Source organism: Leishmania infantum, chromosome 21, assembly GCF_000002875.2.
Source record: "Leishmania infantum JPCM5 genome chromosome 21".
In the NCBI taxonomy this organism is placed as follows: domain Eukaryota; phylum Euglenozoa; class Kinetoplastea; order Trypanosomatida; family Trypanosomatidae; genus Leishmania; species Leishmania infantum.
Window position 1 is genome coordinate 657,264 of NC_009405.2, and position 18,875 is coordinate 676,138.

Consider the following 18,875-nt stretch of genomic DNA (forward strand, 5'->3'; position numbering starts at 1 on the left):
AGAGAGTGAGGCGGAGACCGTGTTGAGATGACCGAGTCGGCGCATTCCTGTTCCGTGCGTGCGTGTGTGTGTGTGTGTGCGGCTGCCATCGCACCACGCCGGTTGGGGCGTGTTACAGGGCCGGGGGAAGAACGGGGCATGAGCTGATGCTGTGTGCGGCCAAGAAGAGTGCGGAAAGCTAAGAGAAAAAAAGAAAAAAAGGCCACCACATCTCAGGCAGGGCACAGGCAGCAGCGCAGCGTGAGGCACGGCGCTTCGTCGTCTACGTAGGACTCTTGGTGCCGGTGCAGATTACCATGGCCGCTATCGCGTTGCCATTTCTTTTCTTCGTCTGTTGGTGAAAGGGATGCTCGGCAGGCAGCACGAGGAAAAGTGAGCAACGCACAACGCTGCCCAGCACAAAAGAACGGCGCACCTTCATATCACCGGCGGTGAGGAGCAGAACAGCAGTGCGCCGACTCGATCATCTCAGCACAGTCTCCGCCTCACTCTCTGCACACTCACCCCCCTCGCTGCGCAGGTCGCCTCACAGCCGCTTCTGTCATGCCTGTCGCCACCCCTGGTGCGTCCCTCTCCGTGTGGCACTCAGGCGCCCCACACCAGGAAGCAGCGTGAGGGCCGGGGGTGGGATACCTTTGAGTAGCCGTGGCACTCTGCCTATCACATGGACGGCACAGGCGTGTGCGCTGTCGCCGGTCGCTCTAACTTCCCTGCGTTGCGGGCGCCGGGCCCTGCCACCACCACCAGGAGTGGCTCAGCATTGGGGAAGGTTAGGTAGGGGCTGCCGGACTGCCGTCCTCACACACGCAGAGAGTTGAAAGTGGGGGAGGGGGGCGGTGGTACTGGATCTTGTGATACCATGCACTGAGATGACCGGCATCATCAGGGGTCACTCGAAAGGAAAACGAAAACAGCACGAAAAGAGACGAGGCAGAGGAGCTGCGGGGCCTTGGATTAAAGTGCACGCACACACACTCACACACATGCACAGCAAGTCACCGCCATCACAACAGCAGCAACGAGTACCCCAAGACATCATGCCCGGCAAGCACAGAGATCCACAGGAAGGGCACTCAACAGGAGGAGTAAGAGACACACGCACCGAGTCAGGGACAGCATATATATATGTATATACTTAAGGCAAATGTGGCCGCTGTGAAACTTGATGAGAACAAGTTAAGGAATGTGAACGAAAGAAGACGCGCACGCGCGCACATCCACACAGACCGCACGGCAAGCGAGACGCCAGCGGCAGGCGAGCGGAGGGCATGCGCCCGGCCATCGGAGAGAAAGTGCGCCTGGTGAACTAGTCTCGCCCCGGCTGCAATGATCCACACGGCGACGCTCCCCAACACTGGCAGCTGTAAAAGCTGCGGCCATACCAAAGGCGCCGCCTAATAGACGATGCGCGTTGCCTGTGCAACGGGGTCTTCTGCCTCCTTGTGCTTCACATCGCGCCTCTTGAGCAGCTTGTCCACAAATCGGTCCGCCAGCGCCAACGTGTAAGGGAGCGTACTGCCAGTTAGCGGGCTCGGCAGGATGCTGTGATCGCACACGTACACATTGCTCACGCCCTTGAGGCGGCAGGTCTGCGGGTCGACGGCGCCGGCGCAGCTCCCGCCGTTGATGCCGGAGGACTCAAAGCGCTCGTGAGCGAGGGCGCCAATGATCGGTACAAAAGGCGTCTTCTTCACGAGGCAGTCCTTCACATACGCGACGCCCCTCTGCAGGGCGGCGAGGTCGCCGGCATCGCTGAAGTAGTTGGGGTCGATGCTGCCGTTCGCGCTCACCTGCCCGCGACTGCGCGGCCGCAGGGGGCGCACGACGAACTGGCAGCCGTGCTCTCTCGGCATCGGCTGCGTGCCATCGTTCGTCAGCGTAAATGGCTGAAACTGGATCTCGACATCTGGCGTCGATGACCCGGTAGAGGACCAGTACATGATGAGGTCATCCCAGCTGGAGCGGAGGCTAAGCTGTGGCCGTCCGTACCAAAGATCCACCCTCAGCACCTTGCACACAAGCGGGTCAAGATAGCAGTTGTGGCTGTCACGGTTCTTCACGTGGTACTGCAGCACCACCTGCGGTATGTCCCAGAAGTGCTGCCCAACTGAAGCGTCCACATCGACGCTGCCGCGCGACGCCGTCAGCAGCCGCGCGCTGCCGATACTACCCGCACTCACCACCACCAGAGTGCTTTCCACATCCACCAACTGGCCATCTGCACGCCGCAGCGACACGCCGGCAGCGGTGCTCGCGTTGCCGCCGCTGCCGCGGATACCGACCACCTTGGCACCGCACTCCACGCGAACAGGGCGGTTCAGCTTGATGGTGCCGAGCAGGTACCGCTGCAGGGTGGTGTTGGCGACACCCAGCGACTGGTCTACGAACGTGTCGGGCCTCCCACAGCCGCAGTCGATCTGGAACTCCTTGCGCGTGAACTCGCTCATGAGCGGCACATCCTGCGATGCTGCCTCGCAAAACGCCTTAAAGTACGGTGAGAAGTTCAGCGGGCGGCAAATGAGGAACTTACCTCGCTTGCCGCGGTGAGGCACAAACACCTCCATGTTTTCGAAGGTGCGCACGCGAGGCAGCAGCTCTTCGCGGAAGCTCCACGGGCTCCCCTCCCAGTCACGCTCATCGCCGAGGTTCCACGTGCGACTGCCCATTACACCATGTCCGCCCAGCACCCGCGGCGTCGGAATCCACACCGGTGCCTTCGTCACCCCGTCCGGATGCTGCTGCGGCGTCGTCAGAGTGTCCTTGGCCTCGAAGCCGCGCTGAGCCAGGCGGTGGGCGATGGTGCTAGCGGGAAGCGTGTGGTACCACTCCGGGCACTTGCGGATATCGGCGCCTTCCTCGATGACGAGCGTCTTAAGGTTCTCCATCGCCAGCCGGCCGGCAATAAGGGAGCCGCTGGCGCCGCCGCCAACCACGACGACGTCGAACTTCAGTGAGCCCACGTCCGCAGCCGCGCCGGCGAGGCACTTGGCGCCGCGACGCATCTTCGGGGAGGGTTAGCGCGGGTCTGTCGAAGCACAACAGCAAAGGCGAAAGAAAAGAGGGAGTGATTCGAAAAGGATAAGGCAGCGGGGCAGGGTTTGGGTCCGGCGCAGCTGACTTGCATCCGTCCGTGGCTCAACCGCTACACTTTGGCGAGGGGGTGTAAGCACGTGCACCGCCACGCACACGCGCACACGACCACGTTCACTAGGACTGCTGCTACTGCTGCCTCACAAATACAATGCAGGAGTCCACGCACAGAAGCCCGTATCAATGATGGAGTGTCTGAGTGCGCTGCCTCCCTGCACGCTTGTGTCCGTGTATGCGTGCGTGCGTATACCCTCTCCTCCTTGGGTCTATTGGTACCTGCGATATCGCAACGCTTTGCTATAAAGATGTGCGCATGTGTCGGATGAGTTAGAAGCGGAGAACGGCGGGGAGGGAGGGGGTGGGACGCCACCGCTACGGGCACCCACCAGACGCGTGTCGCCGTGGCTTGTTTCTCGCCCGCTTCAAAGGCGATCTCTGTTATGCAAGGCGATAATCCCCCCCGCGTGTCTGGACCGCTCACGCCAGAAACCGTAAAGTGCACCCACCTTGGCGGTGTGTTTTCCTCACAGTTCGTATCGTGTTATGGCCCGTGAGCCTAGTAAAGGAGTGGGGGAGGAGGGGGAAGGGACTGATGAACGCAAGGCTGAGCAATGATGTGCAGAAGTGCGGCTATTGTGGAGTGGAGTGAAGGGGGGGGAGGCAGAAGAGAGCGACGCTGTGTGTCCCTCTTTGTTCCACATATGCACGCGTGCGGGCGCGAATTACCTTCCACTTGCGTCCGTGAAAGAGGGAAGAAATGACGATGTTTGGGAAGGCAGAGAGGCGGAGGTGTGTGATCGTGATGATGGATAGGCGGGGATGGGGGAGGAGGGCAGATGAGAGTACAGATCTAGGCGTCGCCGTTGATGTTGCATGTCACTATGCGCATAGGTGTGCGTGTATCGATCCCCACTAAGCTGCAGAGGAGGAGCATCACGTATTTATCTATCCTGCGTGTCCATGGGTGTTCCTGCACTAGCCTCCCATTTGCAGAGAAAGGCACATGCAGACATCCATGCCGAGTACGCTACACTACAAAAGCACACAGGCAGGCAAGGGAAAGGCAGGGAAGGGTTGAGGAGGAGAGATGGCAAGAGAGCCGTAGGGCTCGGCTGATGAGGGAGGAACACCGACAAGAAGAAGAGGTGAAAGACCACGCCACGACACATACACACACAGGCATCCGTATAATGACACACACGCACACGCGAGAGCAACAGCATATATGGCGTAGAGAGTATACGGGGAGGAGAAGGAGGAGGGGGGGCAGGGAGAGGGTCAGAAAGAATCGGGCAAACGGAAATGGAGAAAAGGAGCCGAACAGGCAAGCACAAGGGATAAAGATGATACCGTGAGTGCGCGCGTGCGTATCCGGGAAGGAGGGAAGGGGAGGAGGGCACAGGCAAACAAACACGGAGAGGGAGAGACGGTGATGATGATAGTGGCCATAGCGGCGGAAGTGGTCTTGGTGTGCTGCGTGCGTGACTACGTAGGTGCGCGTCAGGTGACATGTAGCCACACGTGAGCATGCGTATACGCGCCCGTGGACCTACCGCCCATCATCCTGCATCGGAGATGCAACAGGGAGCAGATGGCAGCAATACAAATAAAGGAAGGTCAAGAAGAGGATTTCGAGCCTACCGCAGAGCCGCGGCGCACTCAAGAGGCACATCGACGCATCAATGCACGCACCAAATACGCACGCGCACAATAACAAATCCTACACACGCAGGCACATGCATAGATGCAGATGCATGTACACATATATACACCAATGTAAAGCCCCCTCCGTCATCACTATCAAATACATAATGTCATGCGGAGGGAAGGGGTGGAAGGGTGGAGCGTGGGTGCACAAGTGCGAAACGAAGCACACGAAAAGGTCGAAGCGGCGCCCCTGCGCCTTGTCTGCATCAGTCACTGTGACGGAGTGCGCACGTCGGCCCGCACCCTCGCCTAACCCACCCGTATTGCACTGCATGCCTACTATGCAACCATGGCTGCGCTTCTTCTCGCAGTGCCTGTCATTCTCCCCTTGCACCCCACAGCAGGCTTTACCTCTACGTTGCACGCACAAAGACAAACACAGACACCACGACACATCCGCCTGTGGTGTTGCAAGACAGAAGAGGTAGCTAAAAAACAAAGAGACATCATGAGCAGTGTACACGTGAAGAGAGTTGGAGGGAGGGAGGTAGAGGGCACAAGACCCGGACCACGCAACGTCACACACAGAGGAAAAGAAGAACAATGCAGATTTAGGATGAAGGTGAGAGAGGAGAAAGGCCGTGCGCTGTGAATGCGCGTGCGGATTGGAGGCTTGGTATCCAACGCACAGGTGTACGCGCACATGCGCATACCAACACCAACACGTACGCAAGCCCATACATGCGGGGTGCGCGCACCGCTCAAAGCCCGATTGCGGAGGCGGAGGCGGAGGAGGAGGCGCCCTGGCGGTTGAAGGCGTCTTCGCACACGACGAGATGCGCGACTAGCGGGATGAAGCGCTGCTTCGACGGTGGCAGCGCGCTCTGCAGCTGGTGCATTACCTCATCATCGCTGGCAGAGATGTTGTTCATGGCTCGGTAGCATTTGATGAGGTCGTCGTCGCCCATCTCCTTCTCGAGGAATATGCGCAGGGACTCGATGCGGTGCATGAGCGGGTCGGTGGCGCTCACATTCGGCAGGTGGAACGTCTTACCGTCCAGCACCAGCCTACTGGAGTCTGTCGCCTCGCCGAAGGCGGCGTCGTCGAAGTCGTCCTTGAAGTTCTTTTTGCGATCCGCCTTCAACGTCTCGCCAATGACCGTATCCAGCGCGTTGTAGTCGTCGTCTCGCCGGCGGTCCTCGGCCTCCGTCGGCGACGCAGCCGCCGCCTCACCGTTCAAGAAGTTGTGCAGCCCCTCCTCTCCATCCGGCGTCATGCCGTTATCCACCTCCTGCGGCACGGCGGCAGCGGCAGCGCCAGGAGGCAGCAGCACTGCAGGTGCTGGCGACGGCGCCGGCAGCTGTGCGCCCGTGCTCTCTGGTGTGAACTTATCCTTGCGCGACATCGATTTCTTTGTCGGTTTCGTCTCTTCCGCTGCTGCTGACGATGGTGGAGGCAGCGTACTCATCTGCGGCGGTGCAGGGACTGAAGCGACGGATGCGCTCTTGCCATTCGAGGAAGCCGGCGAGGCGCCAGGCGCGGCCTCCGCCGACGTCGGTGCCCGTGGCTCGCCGGTGTCTGTGACGTCGTGGCCCAGCATCTTTTTTCGGTTATCCATGGCCTCGCGCCGCATCTGCCAAAACGCCTGTGACCGCGCATCCTCCAGCTCCTCTGGCGTCATCTTGCGCGAGCAGTAATGGCTGCTCGAGGGAGGGGTGCGCGGCGGTGGCGGCTGTCCGGGCGGCACTGCTGAAGACTCGTCTTGCTGTCGCTGCTGCGAGCAAGGTGCTCCGCCTGGAAAAACAGACTCTCGGTAGCAGCGCTGCTTGTTTGCTGCTGCCTGTCGTCGCATCTCACGGTACGCCTCCGCGGCGGACTGCTCCTGCTGCTGCTGTAGCCGCTCCTGTTGCAGCTGCGGGGGGCTCTGGCAGTCAGAGCGAGGGTGGTGCTCCTCAGCCTCGCGGCGGCGCTGCTCCTCGATTACCTGCTCCTTCATGTTCTCGTCCCACTGCTTCTCACGATGGTGATGCGCCTTGGCGTCCACCTTGGATTTTTGCCCTTGCAGCTTGCGCTGCTCCCGCACTCGTTCGTCCAGGGCACGCTTGCGTTCCTGCAGGGCGAGCTCCTGCTGCCGCTGGAGTCGCCTCTGCTGCTCCACTAAATTGCGCCGCCGCTCCTCTCCCTCGAGCTGCTGCTGCATGAGGATGGCCTGCTGCTGCTGCTGCGCCTTAGCCAGAGTTGCCGCGGCTTCCAGTTCCTTCCGGCGGTACTCTTCCTTGCGCCGGGCCGCGGCCTCCTGCATGTGCGCCCGCTCCTCGACCGAGACGACGGAGCGGCGGTCTGCGCGTGCCACTTGCACCTCTTCCCGTAGTCCCGCTAGAGCCTCGCGAATGAAGCTGAGATCCAGCACCTGCGACACGTTCGGCCGCTTGTGAGGGTCAATCTGCAGCATGGAAGAAATGAGTCGCGACAGGTTGCTCGAGTACATGGGATGGATCGGCGGGTACACGCCCTTGAGAATCTTCTGCACCAACGCCTTCATGTTGCTGCCGTCGAAGGCGTGGTTCAGGGTGGTCATCTCGTACAGGATGCACCCGAGTGCCCACACATCGCTCTTGTTGTTGTAGGGTTTGTTGAGGCACAGCTCTGGCGAGAAATAGTAGGGGGTGCCGCAGATCGTGTGCTTCAACTCATAAGTGTTGCGCAACACAGTGCTGATGCCAAAATCACCGACCTTCACAACGCCGTCCTTGGTCAAGAACACGTTTTGCGTCTTGAGGTCGCGGTGGAGGATGCGGCGCTCGTGCATGTACGACAGCGCCAGGCAGATCTGCGAAAAGCACTGCAGAATCCCCTTCTCCGAGAAGAGCTGGCCCTGCTGCTGCTTGATCCTCATGTACAGGTCACCGCCGTTGGCGTACTCCATGACAATGAAAAGCGAGCCCTTGTGTTCAAAGTGGTCAACGTAGCGGGTGATGTTTGGGTGGTTCAGCGTGCGCAGCATATCGATCTCCTTCTGCGCGCTTTCTCGCTCCGCAGGCTTCAAGCCACCAAGCCGAACCTCTTTCGCCACGAACTGCGCGCGATCTGCATTGCGCTGGATGAGCCAGGCGGAGCCGAAGCTGCCCTTGCCGAGCACCTTCAACTGCGTATACTTCTCCATTTTTTCGCGGTGGCCTACGTATGCAAGTGTGCACGTGTGTGTGTGTGTGTCTTTCACCGCCTTCCCTCCTTCCTTCTCGCTCTTGGCGGACGACGGGCAAACAAAAGATGACGCGCGCGCACTGTCGGCAGTAACGCCAGCGAAGAAACCATCTAAGAAAACGAACAGACAGACTCAGATAATGTGGTGAGCACCGTGTAGCAGTGGCGCGGTCAAGCTCACGAGTGCCAGTCCGCTGAGTTTTCCCTCCTCCTCTCTTCTTCCTATCTCTGTGGAATGAATGACCTTCGGAGGGGGGGTCTCTGCCTCTCTGTGTGGTGGCAGTTGCGGCGAATGCGTCGGTGCGTGTGTGGGTGAACAGAGAGCTCGGGTCTGCCCGCCACCGGCAGAATACCTACACCCCCCTTGACTTTGGCCGAGATGATTAGCAGCGCCCACGCACACGCGCAGCCGGGTCGTGTATCTTGGGAATAAGCGGCTCCGCGGATGTCTCGCCTCGTCGTGGTGGCGCCTGTGCCGTTGGACGAGCCGGTGAGCAGTGCGCTGACGGGTCCGTTCTTTTTCAGGCGTCGTTTATGCTGTGTTGCACGCTCTTTGGTTGTTTTAGCCCCCCTCCCTCGTATTGCGTTTGCACGTTGCGCCCGAACGACGTCGATGCACTGCCGTCGTGCGAGGAGGGATTTGTGCGCGATAGGGTGTTGTGTGGGATGGGTGTCGGAGGTGGGGAGGTGGGGAGGTGGGGAGGGGGGGGGCATAGGTAAGAGAGACACGATAAGGGAGAGGGGAGGGTCGCTGTGCTGGGTGGCAGGCACCCGCGACGCAACAAACCAAACCGACTGAGATAAAGACTTCTTCGCTCTTGTTCGCCGTCGCGTGTGCGCGTGTGTGCCAGACAGACGACGAACGTCGGGGCCTGGCGCAGACAAACACGCACGCACACCACTGCGTGCATTATTTCCGTTGTTTCTCTCTCTCTGTGTGTGTGTGTGTGCGTCGAGGCAAAGGCGGTGGTACGCGCGTGAAAGCTCAGTGGCAAGAGCACCACCCACACGCGCCCACAGGTGCGAGGCAAACCGGTGTAAGAAAAACAAAAAAAACACGGTGGTCCGAATGGGAGCGTGGCAAGACGTGTTTGAGGACAGCATCGCAGGAAGAGCACAAGACATGAATGAAACACATCAGCATGGTCGTACTCAAAGAAAAGAGAGCGAAACGCGGAGGCGCGCGCGTCATCCGAGACCGGCGGACGGGAGGAGGCATGCATACAACCACAAAAGCCACGTACAGGATGGAGAGAAAAGCTCCGGCACCACTCAGTGCCTGCGCCACACACCAAACACATGTACACGCACGCGCATACACATCTGCACCGATTAGGGCACCGTCACCGCCGCCCTACGTGGTCTAGCCCCTCCCCCTCCCCCTGTACGCGCACGGCCGTTGTGCAAAGAATCTATACATTTGAAGCGAGGAAAATCTCAGAAACACGCTAGGATGTACGCACGCACATGATCCAAGGCAGCGTGGAAGGTGCGTGCGTGCGTGCAACAAGCTGCAGCCATGTGGGGAGAGGCAGGCACAGGCGGAGACCGGCGAGGGCAGGGTGCACGGATAGTGCCATCGCCTCCCTCCCTTTTCTACTGTGCTGCCATGTCCGGGTTGACGATGGTCTTTGCCATTACTTCCATGGCGGCGTCGTTGGCGAGAATAGTCTGCCGCAGGTTGTTCGTCTTGAGCACCTGGTCGCTGATGGCATCCTCTAAGTTCTGCAGGTTCGCGTGGATCTCCTGCAGGCTCTCCTCAGTCTGTCGACGAGCTTCCGCGGCGGCCAGAGCCTGGTTGCGGGACTCGCTGCGCCACATATCCAGCTCGCGAGTCATGCTATCGATGTCGTCGTGAATGACCTCCAGGAACTTGCCGAGTGGATTCGACGCTTTGGTGAGAAGCTGCAGCTGCTCGCGTAGCTGGTGGAGGTCGCTGTCGCCAAGCGCGTGACTGCCGCCACCGCGGGAGGCGGTGTTCTTGCTGCTGTGGATGATGATGCCGCCACCCGCAGGGGCGGCAGCAGCGGCGCCGTCGCCGCCCACCTCAGCGCGGCGGGCGACAGCCTCCTGGTCACGCTTCGCCTTGAGCGCCTGCTGCCCAAGCAGACCCTTAACGTCAGCGTCCTCGGCCACGGCCGCGGTCCGGGCCGCCGGCTTCACCTCGTACTGCTCCGCCACCTTCTGCCAGTCCTCCTTGTCTTCGTCCTCGCTCTCCGTGTCTGCCTTGCCACGCTTGCCTTCGCGAATGACACCGACCGCCGGCGTCGCATCCGCCGCCGCATTCTGCGCCTCGATGACTTCGTGCGTCGGCTTCGGGCGCGGCGGCGCTTTGCGCGCGCTCGTCGTCGCGGTGTCGACGGCTCCTGTCGACTCGCGCTTCCGTTCCTCGCGGTGGCGGTGCCGCTCCGTCTCGCCAGAGGCAGCGGTCGCGGCGGCCTGGTTGGTGGTCTCCTCCTTGGTTCGGCTTGGCGGCTCCGCCGCTGCCCTCTCCTTCGCCTTCTCCGCCTCCCGCTTCTTCTCCTCGTGGCGGCGACGGCGTTCCTCCTCGCGCCGCTTCGTGCGCTCCTCCTCGGTCTCCTGCAGCGGTGCCTTGGTTTCGCCCGACTCCTTCTTCGACGACGGTGCCGGGGCAGCGGCGGCTGCAGGCGCTGGTTCGCCGCCGCCGCTCACCTTCCGCACCGCCGCCGCCTTTTGCGCCGACGACAGCGCGGCGCACTGGGCAAGTTGCTGGAAGAGCTCGTTCGTCTTCTCCGCCTCTTCGCCGGCGACGATCTTGGAGGGGCGTGCGGTGACAGGGGTGCCAGTGGCAGCCTCGACAGCGGCGATAAGCTTCTCCAGAAACTGTACCTTGGCCTTCTTATCCGCCACCTTGGCACTGTCCAGTTGATCCGCGTCGAAGAGCCCGTCAGGGAAGCCGGTCGCCTTCATGAAGGACATGACAATATCGTGGATGTACCGGAATGGTGGCCGGCTCAGCAGTTTGTCCGTGAGCCTCGGAGCCTGGATCACAGCCCCCAGCTCCTTCTGCGTCTTCTCCATAATGGCCTCCATCTGCGCCCCCACCCCCCGCAACGCAGGATAAGACGAGAGAGCAGCAGCAGCAGCCAGCTGGCAGCGCGACGATGACGGAAGAAGAAGCGAGGAAACAGTTTGATGCGCCTCTACGTCTGCAACTGTGTATGTGGGCTCAAGTGTGTCTTGGCCTGCCTGGGTATGTCCCAGGCCGGCGAAGGCACGTGCACGGCTGCTGTGTTTTCTCTTGCGCACACGGCCTCCTGCTGCAGGGAGGGCGGGAGGGAGAGAGGGAGAAGGGCAGTCGCTGACGCGATGCGAGGCGCTCTATCAATTACAGCCCACACTTGGCCGTGTTTTCTTCTTTCACGCGACACGCAATACAACGCAAAGGAAAATGATAATAATCAGCGGAGGCAACGCGCAGTACAGAAACTACGGCATCGACACTGTCACGCGCAGAGAGACGCATCCGACACACGCACACACACACGCATTAATATGGAGATCGACCCCAAAGGGTAGAGATGAGGAGAGCAGAGATGGAGAGGCTGGGAGAGCGAGGGGGAAGGGAGAGAGAAGAGCGCCAAATCACAGTGAGCCGCGTGCGACTTCGTCGCCGCAGCAACCCTCTTTCCTTTGGCGAAGGGCCGTGCACCCCGTGGACATGAGGTGGTGGTGGTGGCGTGTGTGTGGGAGGGGGGAGAACAAGCAGCTGTGCCGCTTCTTTTCTCTCCATTTGTGGATCTAACTCTGTGCGCACGACGGCGTGTGTGTGTGTGTTGGCGTGCGCACGTGAGCTACAGTAGGTGACGGCGTGGGCATACACAAGCACGCACGCACGCACGCGCGCGCGCACACACAAAAAAAGACGAGGCACGCCAAGCAGAGGTGGAAGTCGCATGGTGTCCGATGGAGGCAAACCTCCATCGAAGGACAAGCCGTTTTGAGGGGCGAAGGAAAACATCGCACGGAAGCTGTGCATGAAACGCGGAAGCTTCGCCATCGCCATCAGCTCCACAGACTCACAGCACTGATGAGCGGCACGCCTCAACAAGAAGCCTCCCGCCAACCCTGCCCTCACGCACTCCACAAGAAAGAGAGAAGGCCGACTACCTCTGCGCGAGATCACTCCTCCTTCCCACGCCGGTTGCTGGAGCCGGCTCATTGGACCAGCCCAACGAGCGCAGTACGCGAATCCACGCCTCGTCACCGCTGTAGTGGTGCAGTGCGTCGTCTATGAAAAGTCGCTTTGAGTTGAGCAGCAGCGCATTGTACGCGTGCAGTACCTCCTGCAACGCCTTTAAGCACGCAGCGCAGCAAGGACAAGCTGGGGCTGCCTCCGCCGGAACCGGGGATCTCTGACCCGACCTGCTTGCTGTCGTGGTGGTGGTGGTAGGAAGGTCGGCACCGGTGCGTTGCCCGACAGCTAACCCCGGTCGTGCCCGGTCATTGCCTGGTGGTCGTCGTGATGCGTATGGGGCGGCGACTCTGCGGACAGACATCGAGGTTTGGGCACCTCCGCGAGGTGCTAGCGGCTCACGTCCCGGCATCCGGCCGGCTGTGTCGAGTGGTGGGGTGGGGGAGAGACAGTGGTGTGCGGAACCTGTGAGACTGAGGTTGCAGCCGTTGCGAGCGCATGGCGAGAGGCGCACGCAAGGAAACGCGCGTACGTGCTTTGGCACGTAGGAGCTTCTCGCGTCTGCCTCTGTCCCTTTCTGTGCGCGTGCGAGTGTATGCGGGCGGAGATGGAGGGGACGGGCCGACGTATCATGATGCGTGTGAAAATGGAAGTGAGCAAAGAGCGAGAGACGGAGGGAGAGCGAGGCGGTGATGATGAGGGGCATCGGCGTGAGTGCGAGGGCGAGAGAGAGGGGCTGTGAGAAGTGATGGAGCGGGCGTGGTGGGATACAGGGAGGCCCTTTATGACACACATGCGAGCACACTCGCGGGGCATCGCCTTCTTTTTGATTCGTGCTGACGTCTTCTGCTTTCGCCCTCGCCATTAGCTGTGCACGCGCACACGCACACACAGAGATGATGGCGGCCTGCGGCGGAAACAAGGAAAAGGCTCGCAGGATACCGCGAAGGAAGGCGAACGCTTCAAACGACAACAACAAACAACTCTGTAAACGCATCCGACACACACATACGAAACACATTCAACGCGCCGCTAAGCGGAATTCGGGTCCGAGTACGGACGGAGTCGCTTGAAGTTGCTCTCAATCATCTTCGTGAAGGCCGACTGGAACTGCTCCCGCCACAGCTCCTCGTCCGCGGCGTAGCGTACCACGAACTCGCGCCACGTTTTGTTCTTTAGCAGCTCCAGCTCCGCCGCGTTCACGACACACTGCCGCTTCTTTGTCTTCCCGTTAGCCTTCTCCTTCACGTAGACGCACTTCAAAGTTTGCGGCAGCGCCGCCACCTCCTTGTTGTCCTGCGTCCGTGCCACCGTCAGCGGGGCAAAGGCCTTCTCATGCTCCAGCAGAAACTGGTAGTAGCGGTTGTTGAGTATGTAGCGCTTCCCAGTGTGCGTGGCGCCTTCGAGGCCGCTCACATCCTCGTGAAACTCGCCGACGCTGTGGCAGGCGAGCAGCGCCACACACTCTGCCTCGGTCAGGCCGCCGAGGGCGTGCAGTATCGTAGGAATCGAGAAGACTTTCTGATCTGGGTCCTTTGGAATGTTGCGCTTTGGGGCCGTGTCGCTGTCGTTGCGGCCCCACCTCCACTGATCTAGGATTGCCTCGTAGGGGCCGTTCAGGTACTTGATGCCGGCTATGGCAGCGAGCGAGGCGACATCCTCGGTGGAGGAGGCGGGGTAGGTGTTGGAGAGATAGTTCATGATCCCCGCCACGTCGTTCAGCCCCCGCACCACTGCGCACGACTCGTCGACCGTGTCGGCCGGGAACCCGGCACGACGCGCCGCCAACACAAACGCGGTTCGAATGCTCGTCGCGGCCAAGTCGGGGCGGAACTCGAACTGCTTACACGCCGATGCTACCACGTCCTCCCTGGCGTACTTGGGTTTGATCTTCGACTCGTCCACCTCGACAAAGTGCCCCGCCAGCCAGCCCGCGCAGAGGCAGCCCAGACACATCAAGATCAGCCACGTGTGATTCATGTGTTCCCACGACTTGTACGGGTTTGCCTCCTCCGTGTCCTTCCGGCCAGGCCCGACTTCCGGCGGGGCTTTGAACATGTTGTGACGCGTGCGGGAGGAAGAAGAAGAGGCGCTTCCTGTCGCAGACACTGAGTGTGCGAGGCGGCGAGCGAACAGTGCAGCGCCGCCACACGCGGAGAGCGAGGAAGATGTGCGGGAGGCGCTACCCCGGCGGAGCAGCGTGGTCGGTGCCCATAGAGCAAGGCCACCGCCCCACGCGCAACACGACGAGCGGAGCATTCGCTGATAACCACGCAGGCGCACACGGGCACACTCGCACAGCGGTGGCGAAGGGGAGACGAGAGAGAGGGAGCGAGTCGGAGGGCAGAGAAGAGTGTGCGTGTGCGCGGAGGGCTGTGAGGGAAGGCGGAAGCCAACGGCAGAGAGAGGCAGGCCACGGGAGGCCGGGGAAGGCGATGCGCCACTCGCTCCTTCTCTCACATCCTGCCCTCTGCGCCGAGGACGAGGAGACGCACACGCGCAGCTGTGGCGCTGCGGCTTAATCCGCCTTCAGGCCCATAACGAGGTGCTTCAGCAGGCGGCACCCCCTTTAGGAGAAAAGAGGGGGAGGTGCTGCCGCCGCCGCAGCAGCACAGACACAGAGAGGGAGAGGCCGTGGCGGGGCATCTGCACAGAAACATGTTTGCAGTCGTGTCACCGTATCTAAGCGCGCATGGCAAGAAAAACGCAAGGAGGTGCACAACGAGAGCGAGAGAAACGCGTGCGCACGCGTGCGTAGACAAGAGCGCAAGCGAGTCCGCAACGAGACACGCGGTGGCGAAGGCGGTTTGGGCCGTGTTGGACAACAGCAGCAGAAAGAACGGAAGAGAGAAAGAGACACAAAAGGCACTTTGCCTGCACGTAAACACACACACAAGAGGGCGCTCGGGTCGTGTGCAAGCCGACGCGTCCGCGCGGACCCCTTCACTGCTTCCCCCGCACCGACGAATCGGCGCGCCGGCCTCACGTCCTACCCGTTTCGGCTCTCCTCTGCCTACACCATCCCCCCTATCCTCAGGCGTCGTCGCCACCTTTGGCCTTGCGGCGGGCCACCGCCGCAAAGAAGTCGTCACACACGTCGAGAATCTCGTTGAGCCGCTCGTCTGCCTCGCCCTTCGCCGACACCTCCATCAAGTCCTCCATCTGCTCGGAGAACGTGCGCACCGTCGCGAGGCAGTATTTGCGGATCATGTCCGGCTGGTCGCACTCCAGCAGCGCATCCATCACTCCCGCCCACGCCTCGAGGACGTCCTCGGAGGCGGAGTTCAGCACATCCTGCACCTGCTCCATTACAGGCGGCATCGCACGCATGTTGCGAGCCACGGCCACGTTCTCGCACTCGAGCTGCACCCGAATCAACACCGTCAGAAACTCGTGCGTCGTGCTGAGCGTGTTGTCCACATGCCTCAGCATGGGGATGGAAAAGCGCGTCGTGTCGGTGAGTTCGTCGAGGTCGTTCGTGATCTTCCCTGCGGCGCTGTGGATGCGGTCGACGACGGCGAACAGTACCGCCTCCACCTTGCGCACACCCGGGAAGTGCGCGAACGCCTCGATGTACTGCACGCTGACCCAGAAGAACGTCACGTAGTTCGAGTCCGCCGTGAGGCAGTGAAGAAACAGCAGCAACGGCTTCAGGGCAACCCAGCCGAACATGCCGGGCAAGTTTTTCTGGATGCACCGCTCCTGGTAGGCGTTGACGATGGTGATCACCTCACGGTAGTGCTCCACTCCCAGGCGCTGAATGTGTAGCTGCGTCAGCACTGCGTCCTTCGCGACTGCCATGTCTCGATAGAAGCGCTCAACAAAACGGCGCGCCGCGCGCGTTGGCATCCCCATCGTGACAGACGGCTCCTGCGCGGCGCTCATGGCCGCACGGAGCAGCTGGTAAGGCACGCCCGTCTGTTCCCTGTCAACGCGGAGCTGCGAGAGGAGGAACTGCACAAATCTCTCGCCCTCTGGGTAGTTCTTGCGCAGCAGCAGGCGTACAATTTGCTCCACAGTCTGCACGTCGATGAGCTCGGAGATGCCCGGGTGTGCCATGATTAAGTCGAGCGCGGTGCGCACGCTCACGACGACCTGATCGACGTCCTCGGAGTCGAGCACCCGGTGCAGCATCACGTTCAGTCGAAGGGCCTCCAGTGTCTGCACGTCGGAGGGGTTCGGCTTCGACATAGCCCGAATGCGATCCAGCGCCACCGTCGTCGAGAGGTGCGAGGAGCAGTGAAGCACGCTCGCCTCGAACTGAAGCCGAATCGTTTCATAGGACCACCCATTCTCTTCCAGCACCTGCAGCACGTCGTCCACCCCCTTTGCCGCGCTGTGCAGCTGCTCGACGAAGCCGGCGTAGTCGAAGAGCGGCACCCGCACCACATCAATGTGAGAAATGAGCTGCATCGCCACGTCTGTCTGGTGCAGCGCCAGGCGACGACTTGCGCACTGAGCCAACATCTGGTACGCCTCCTTCAACCGGCGCAAGTACAAGAAGCCGCACGCGTCGTGTTCCTCCTTACGCAGGGCTTCCTCCTCAGCCGCAGTGATGGGCGGCGTTGGTGGCGAGGCAGTGCTGCCTCTGCTGGGGCCCCCGCTGCCCCTGCGCTCGGCTTCATCGTTGCCGTAGGACAAGGTTGGCGCCAGCCCCATGAGCGCCTCCGGCTGCAGGCCTGTCATGGTCAGCTCGCCACCCACGGTTATACCGATCGCCCGTTGATCTGAGAACGTGTTCGTCATGGCCAAGTCGGAAAGCGGCATCTGGTACTGCGCCCTGCCAACGCAGAAAGATGGCGGGCAGCGCAGGTTCCATAGCGCCACTGAGCCATCACTGCCGGCCGTCGTCAGCAAGTCAGCGTTGTGTCGCCACCATCGAAGTCGCACCGCATCGCCCTGCAGGGTCGTTACGGTCTGTACCGCCTGCAGTGGGTACCGGGCGTCGTAGACGGCCACGGTGCCGTCCGAAAACGAAACCGCAACGATGGAGGGCAGGAGCGGGTTAAAGTCACCGCAGTGCGCTACGGCTGGACAGCCGCCTGCGCGGCGGCAAGAGAAGGCTACGCTGTTGCTTGCTGCGGCGCTCCGCGTGTCTACCAGCATGACGCTGCTATCATAGGTGCCACTCAGCACCACACTCGCGCTCCCTGGAGCCCACTCGGCGAACATGACCGGCGTCGCCGCGTCGATATGTCGGTGTGGAAGCCACCGCTGCACCGGCAGAGATCCTCCTGTCAGGTCCCACAGATAAACAGACGTGTCCTGTGCTGCGAGCACGCTGGTCTTGCTGACGCACTGGTTGACGCGAACAGAGCGCACCAGCGTGGAGGACGCCGGCGCGCTCGGCGGCACGGTAACGCGAGACAGCACTACCTCCGAAGATCTGGTCAGCAGCGCGCCACATGGAGATAATAGGCCGCTACTCTCCCGGCAGCTCGCCACTGGCACATCGCACACCAGCACACGACCACGGCTGGAGCCGAGGAAAAGCAGGTCTTCACACCACTCCACGCAAGAGGTCTTTGTGCCCTCTCCCATGTCTAGCCACCGCATGCGCGCTGCGGCGTTCAGCGACGGCACGGCCTCGTCGAGGGGCATCAGCCCTACTGCACTGGTGCCCATCAAAGGGCTTAGCGAGACGGCCAAGCCCTTCTCCGTGTTGTGCAGTGCTATCTGCGCTGACGTGAAGAGCACACCCTCGGCGGCGAGTGGAATGCAGCTCGTCACAAGGTCTGCGTGGTTGCTCAGCAGACCCCGCAACTGATCCCGCCTCCTCCATGAGGAGGCGGCAGTGTAGTCTTGCAGATTGAGAATGCTCTGCTCCATCTCTCCCGCTCCTCTTTATGTAGCCATGTGGCTAAGAGATCACACATAGACAGAAAGAGAAGGTATGCGCGCGAGAGAGTGCAGGCCGAGCACACGACAACGATGCAAATATGAGCCGATGAGTCGCCCACGCGCCCACAGAGCGCACTTCCGAAAAAAAAAAAGGTGCGTGTGTGTGCACGGTGCACGAGTCGGAGCAGCAGTTCCGCTCACGTGAGGCAGAGCTAGCTTGACAGGGGGAGGCAGAGAGGGATGGAGAAGAGGTCAGCGAGGGAGAATGAGAGAACACGCAGGGGGGGTAAGGGGCTACAGACGCAGCAAGTGCCACAACGCCCAGATGGGCGATTGACCGCCGTCCCGTCCAGAACGCATGCAAGGGCAGCTACAGAGCGAAAACAGAAAGGCAGCGTTGGAACCGTTCGAATGTGTGGAGTGGGAGGGAGGGGGGAGGGTAGCGGAGAGGGGAAGAGGGAGACTAAAGCAAACCCAAAGCAGCTCACGCGAAGGGGGCGGGTGTGCGCATTACTTGTAGCAAGCAACCTCCCCCTCGCGTCCGCGCATCAGCATTGCCGGTAGCTACGTCGTGCTCATCTCCCAAAAGACGCCTCCCTCATTAACCAGAGCACGCGACTTCGCAAGAGCGGTCGTGTTTCCATTTCTTTCGCTTGTGGCTTTCGTTGATCACTGGTGTTCGCGGGTGCTTCCTCGCGCACTCCATCCGTGAGAAAGGCGAACGCATCGCGTCAGTGCGCTCCGAGCTGGCGCACACCCCGCGCAAACGTACCGAGCATGAGGCACTGCGTTCGAAAGGCAGAAAGGATTTGGAGATGTAACGCACGTCGCACCACTCGCTCTCCCGCTCCGCCTCTCGCCCTCTCACGCGTGCCGTGTCCCTGCGTCCGCGCACACACACAAGTGCCGTGTCGCAACTTCGACGGTGCCGAGGCA

The 18,875-nt window shown here is 61.2% G+C and overlaps 6 protein-coding genes across 6 annotated transcripts; all 6 read right to left on the reverse strand.

The window, feature by feature from the left end:
* Positions 1-1,394: 1,394 nt before the first annotated feature.
* On the reverse strand, positions 1,395-3,002 carry LINJ_21_1860 (choline dehydrogenase, like protein; the record flags this gene model as incomplete). Its single annotated transcript, XM_001465477.2, has 1 exon — positions 1,395-3,002. The coding sequence occupies one exon, from the start codon at positions 3,000-3,002 to the stop codon at positions 1,395-1,397; it is 1,608 nt and encodes a 535-aa protein (XP_001465514.2).
* Positions 3,003-5,498: 2,496 nt separating this feature from the next.
* On the reverse strand, positions 5,499-7,901 carry LINJ_21_1870 (putative serine/threonine-protein kinase; the record flags this gene model as incomplete). Its single annotated transcript, XM_001465476.1, has 1 exon — positions 5,499-7,901. One exon carries the CDS (start codon positions 7,899-7,901, stop codon positions 5,499-5,501), a length of 2,403 nt encoding a protein of 800 aa, XP_001465513.1.
* Positions 7,902-9,538: 1,637 nt separating this feature from the next.
* LINJ_21_1880 (conserved hypothetical protein) lies at positions 9,539-10,996 on the reverse strand (the record flags this gene model as incomplete). The annotated part of the gene is made up of 1 exon (XM_001465475.2): positions 9,539-10,996. The coding sequence occupies one exon, from the start codon at positions 10,994-10,996 to the stop codon at positions 9,539-9,541; it is 1,458 nt and encodes a 485-aa protein (XP_001465512.2).
* Positions 10,997-12,069: 1,073 nt separating this feature from the next.
* Positions 12,070-12,510, reverse strand: LINJ_21_1890 (conserved hypothetical protein; the record flags this gene model as incomplete). Its single annotated transcript, XM_001465406.1, has 1 exon — positions 12,070-12,510. One exon carries the CDS (start codon positions 12,508-12,510, stop codon positions 12,070-12,072), a length of 441 nt encoding a protein of 146 aa, XP_001465443.1.
* Positions 12,511-13,130: 620 nt separating this feature from the next.
* LINJ_21_1900 (conserved hypothetical protein) lies at positions 13,131-14,156 on the reverse strand (the record flags this gene model as incomplete). The annotated part of the gene is made up of 1 exon (XM_001465407.1): positions 13,131-14,156. The coding sequence occupies one exon, from the start codon at positions 14,154-14,156 to the stop codon at positions 13,131-13,133; it is 1,026 nt and encodes a 341-aa protein (XP_001465444.1).
* Positions 14,157-15,131: 975 nt separating this feature from the next.
* On the reverse strand, positions 15,132-17,927 carry LINJ_21_1910 (conserved hypothetical protein; the record flags this gene model as incomplete). The annotated part of the gene is made up of 1 exon (XM_001465408.1): positions 15,132-17,927. The coding sequence occupies one exon, from the start codon at positions 17,925-17,927 to the stop codon at positions 15,132-15,134; it is 2,796 nt and encodes a 931-aa protein (XP_001465445.1).
* Positions 17,928-18,875: the final 948 nt, after the last annotated feature.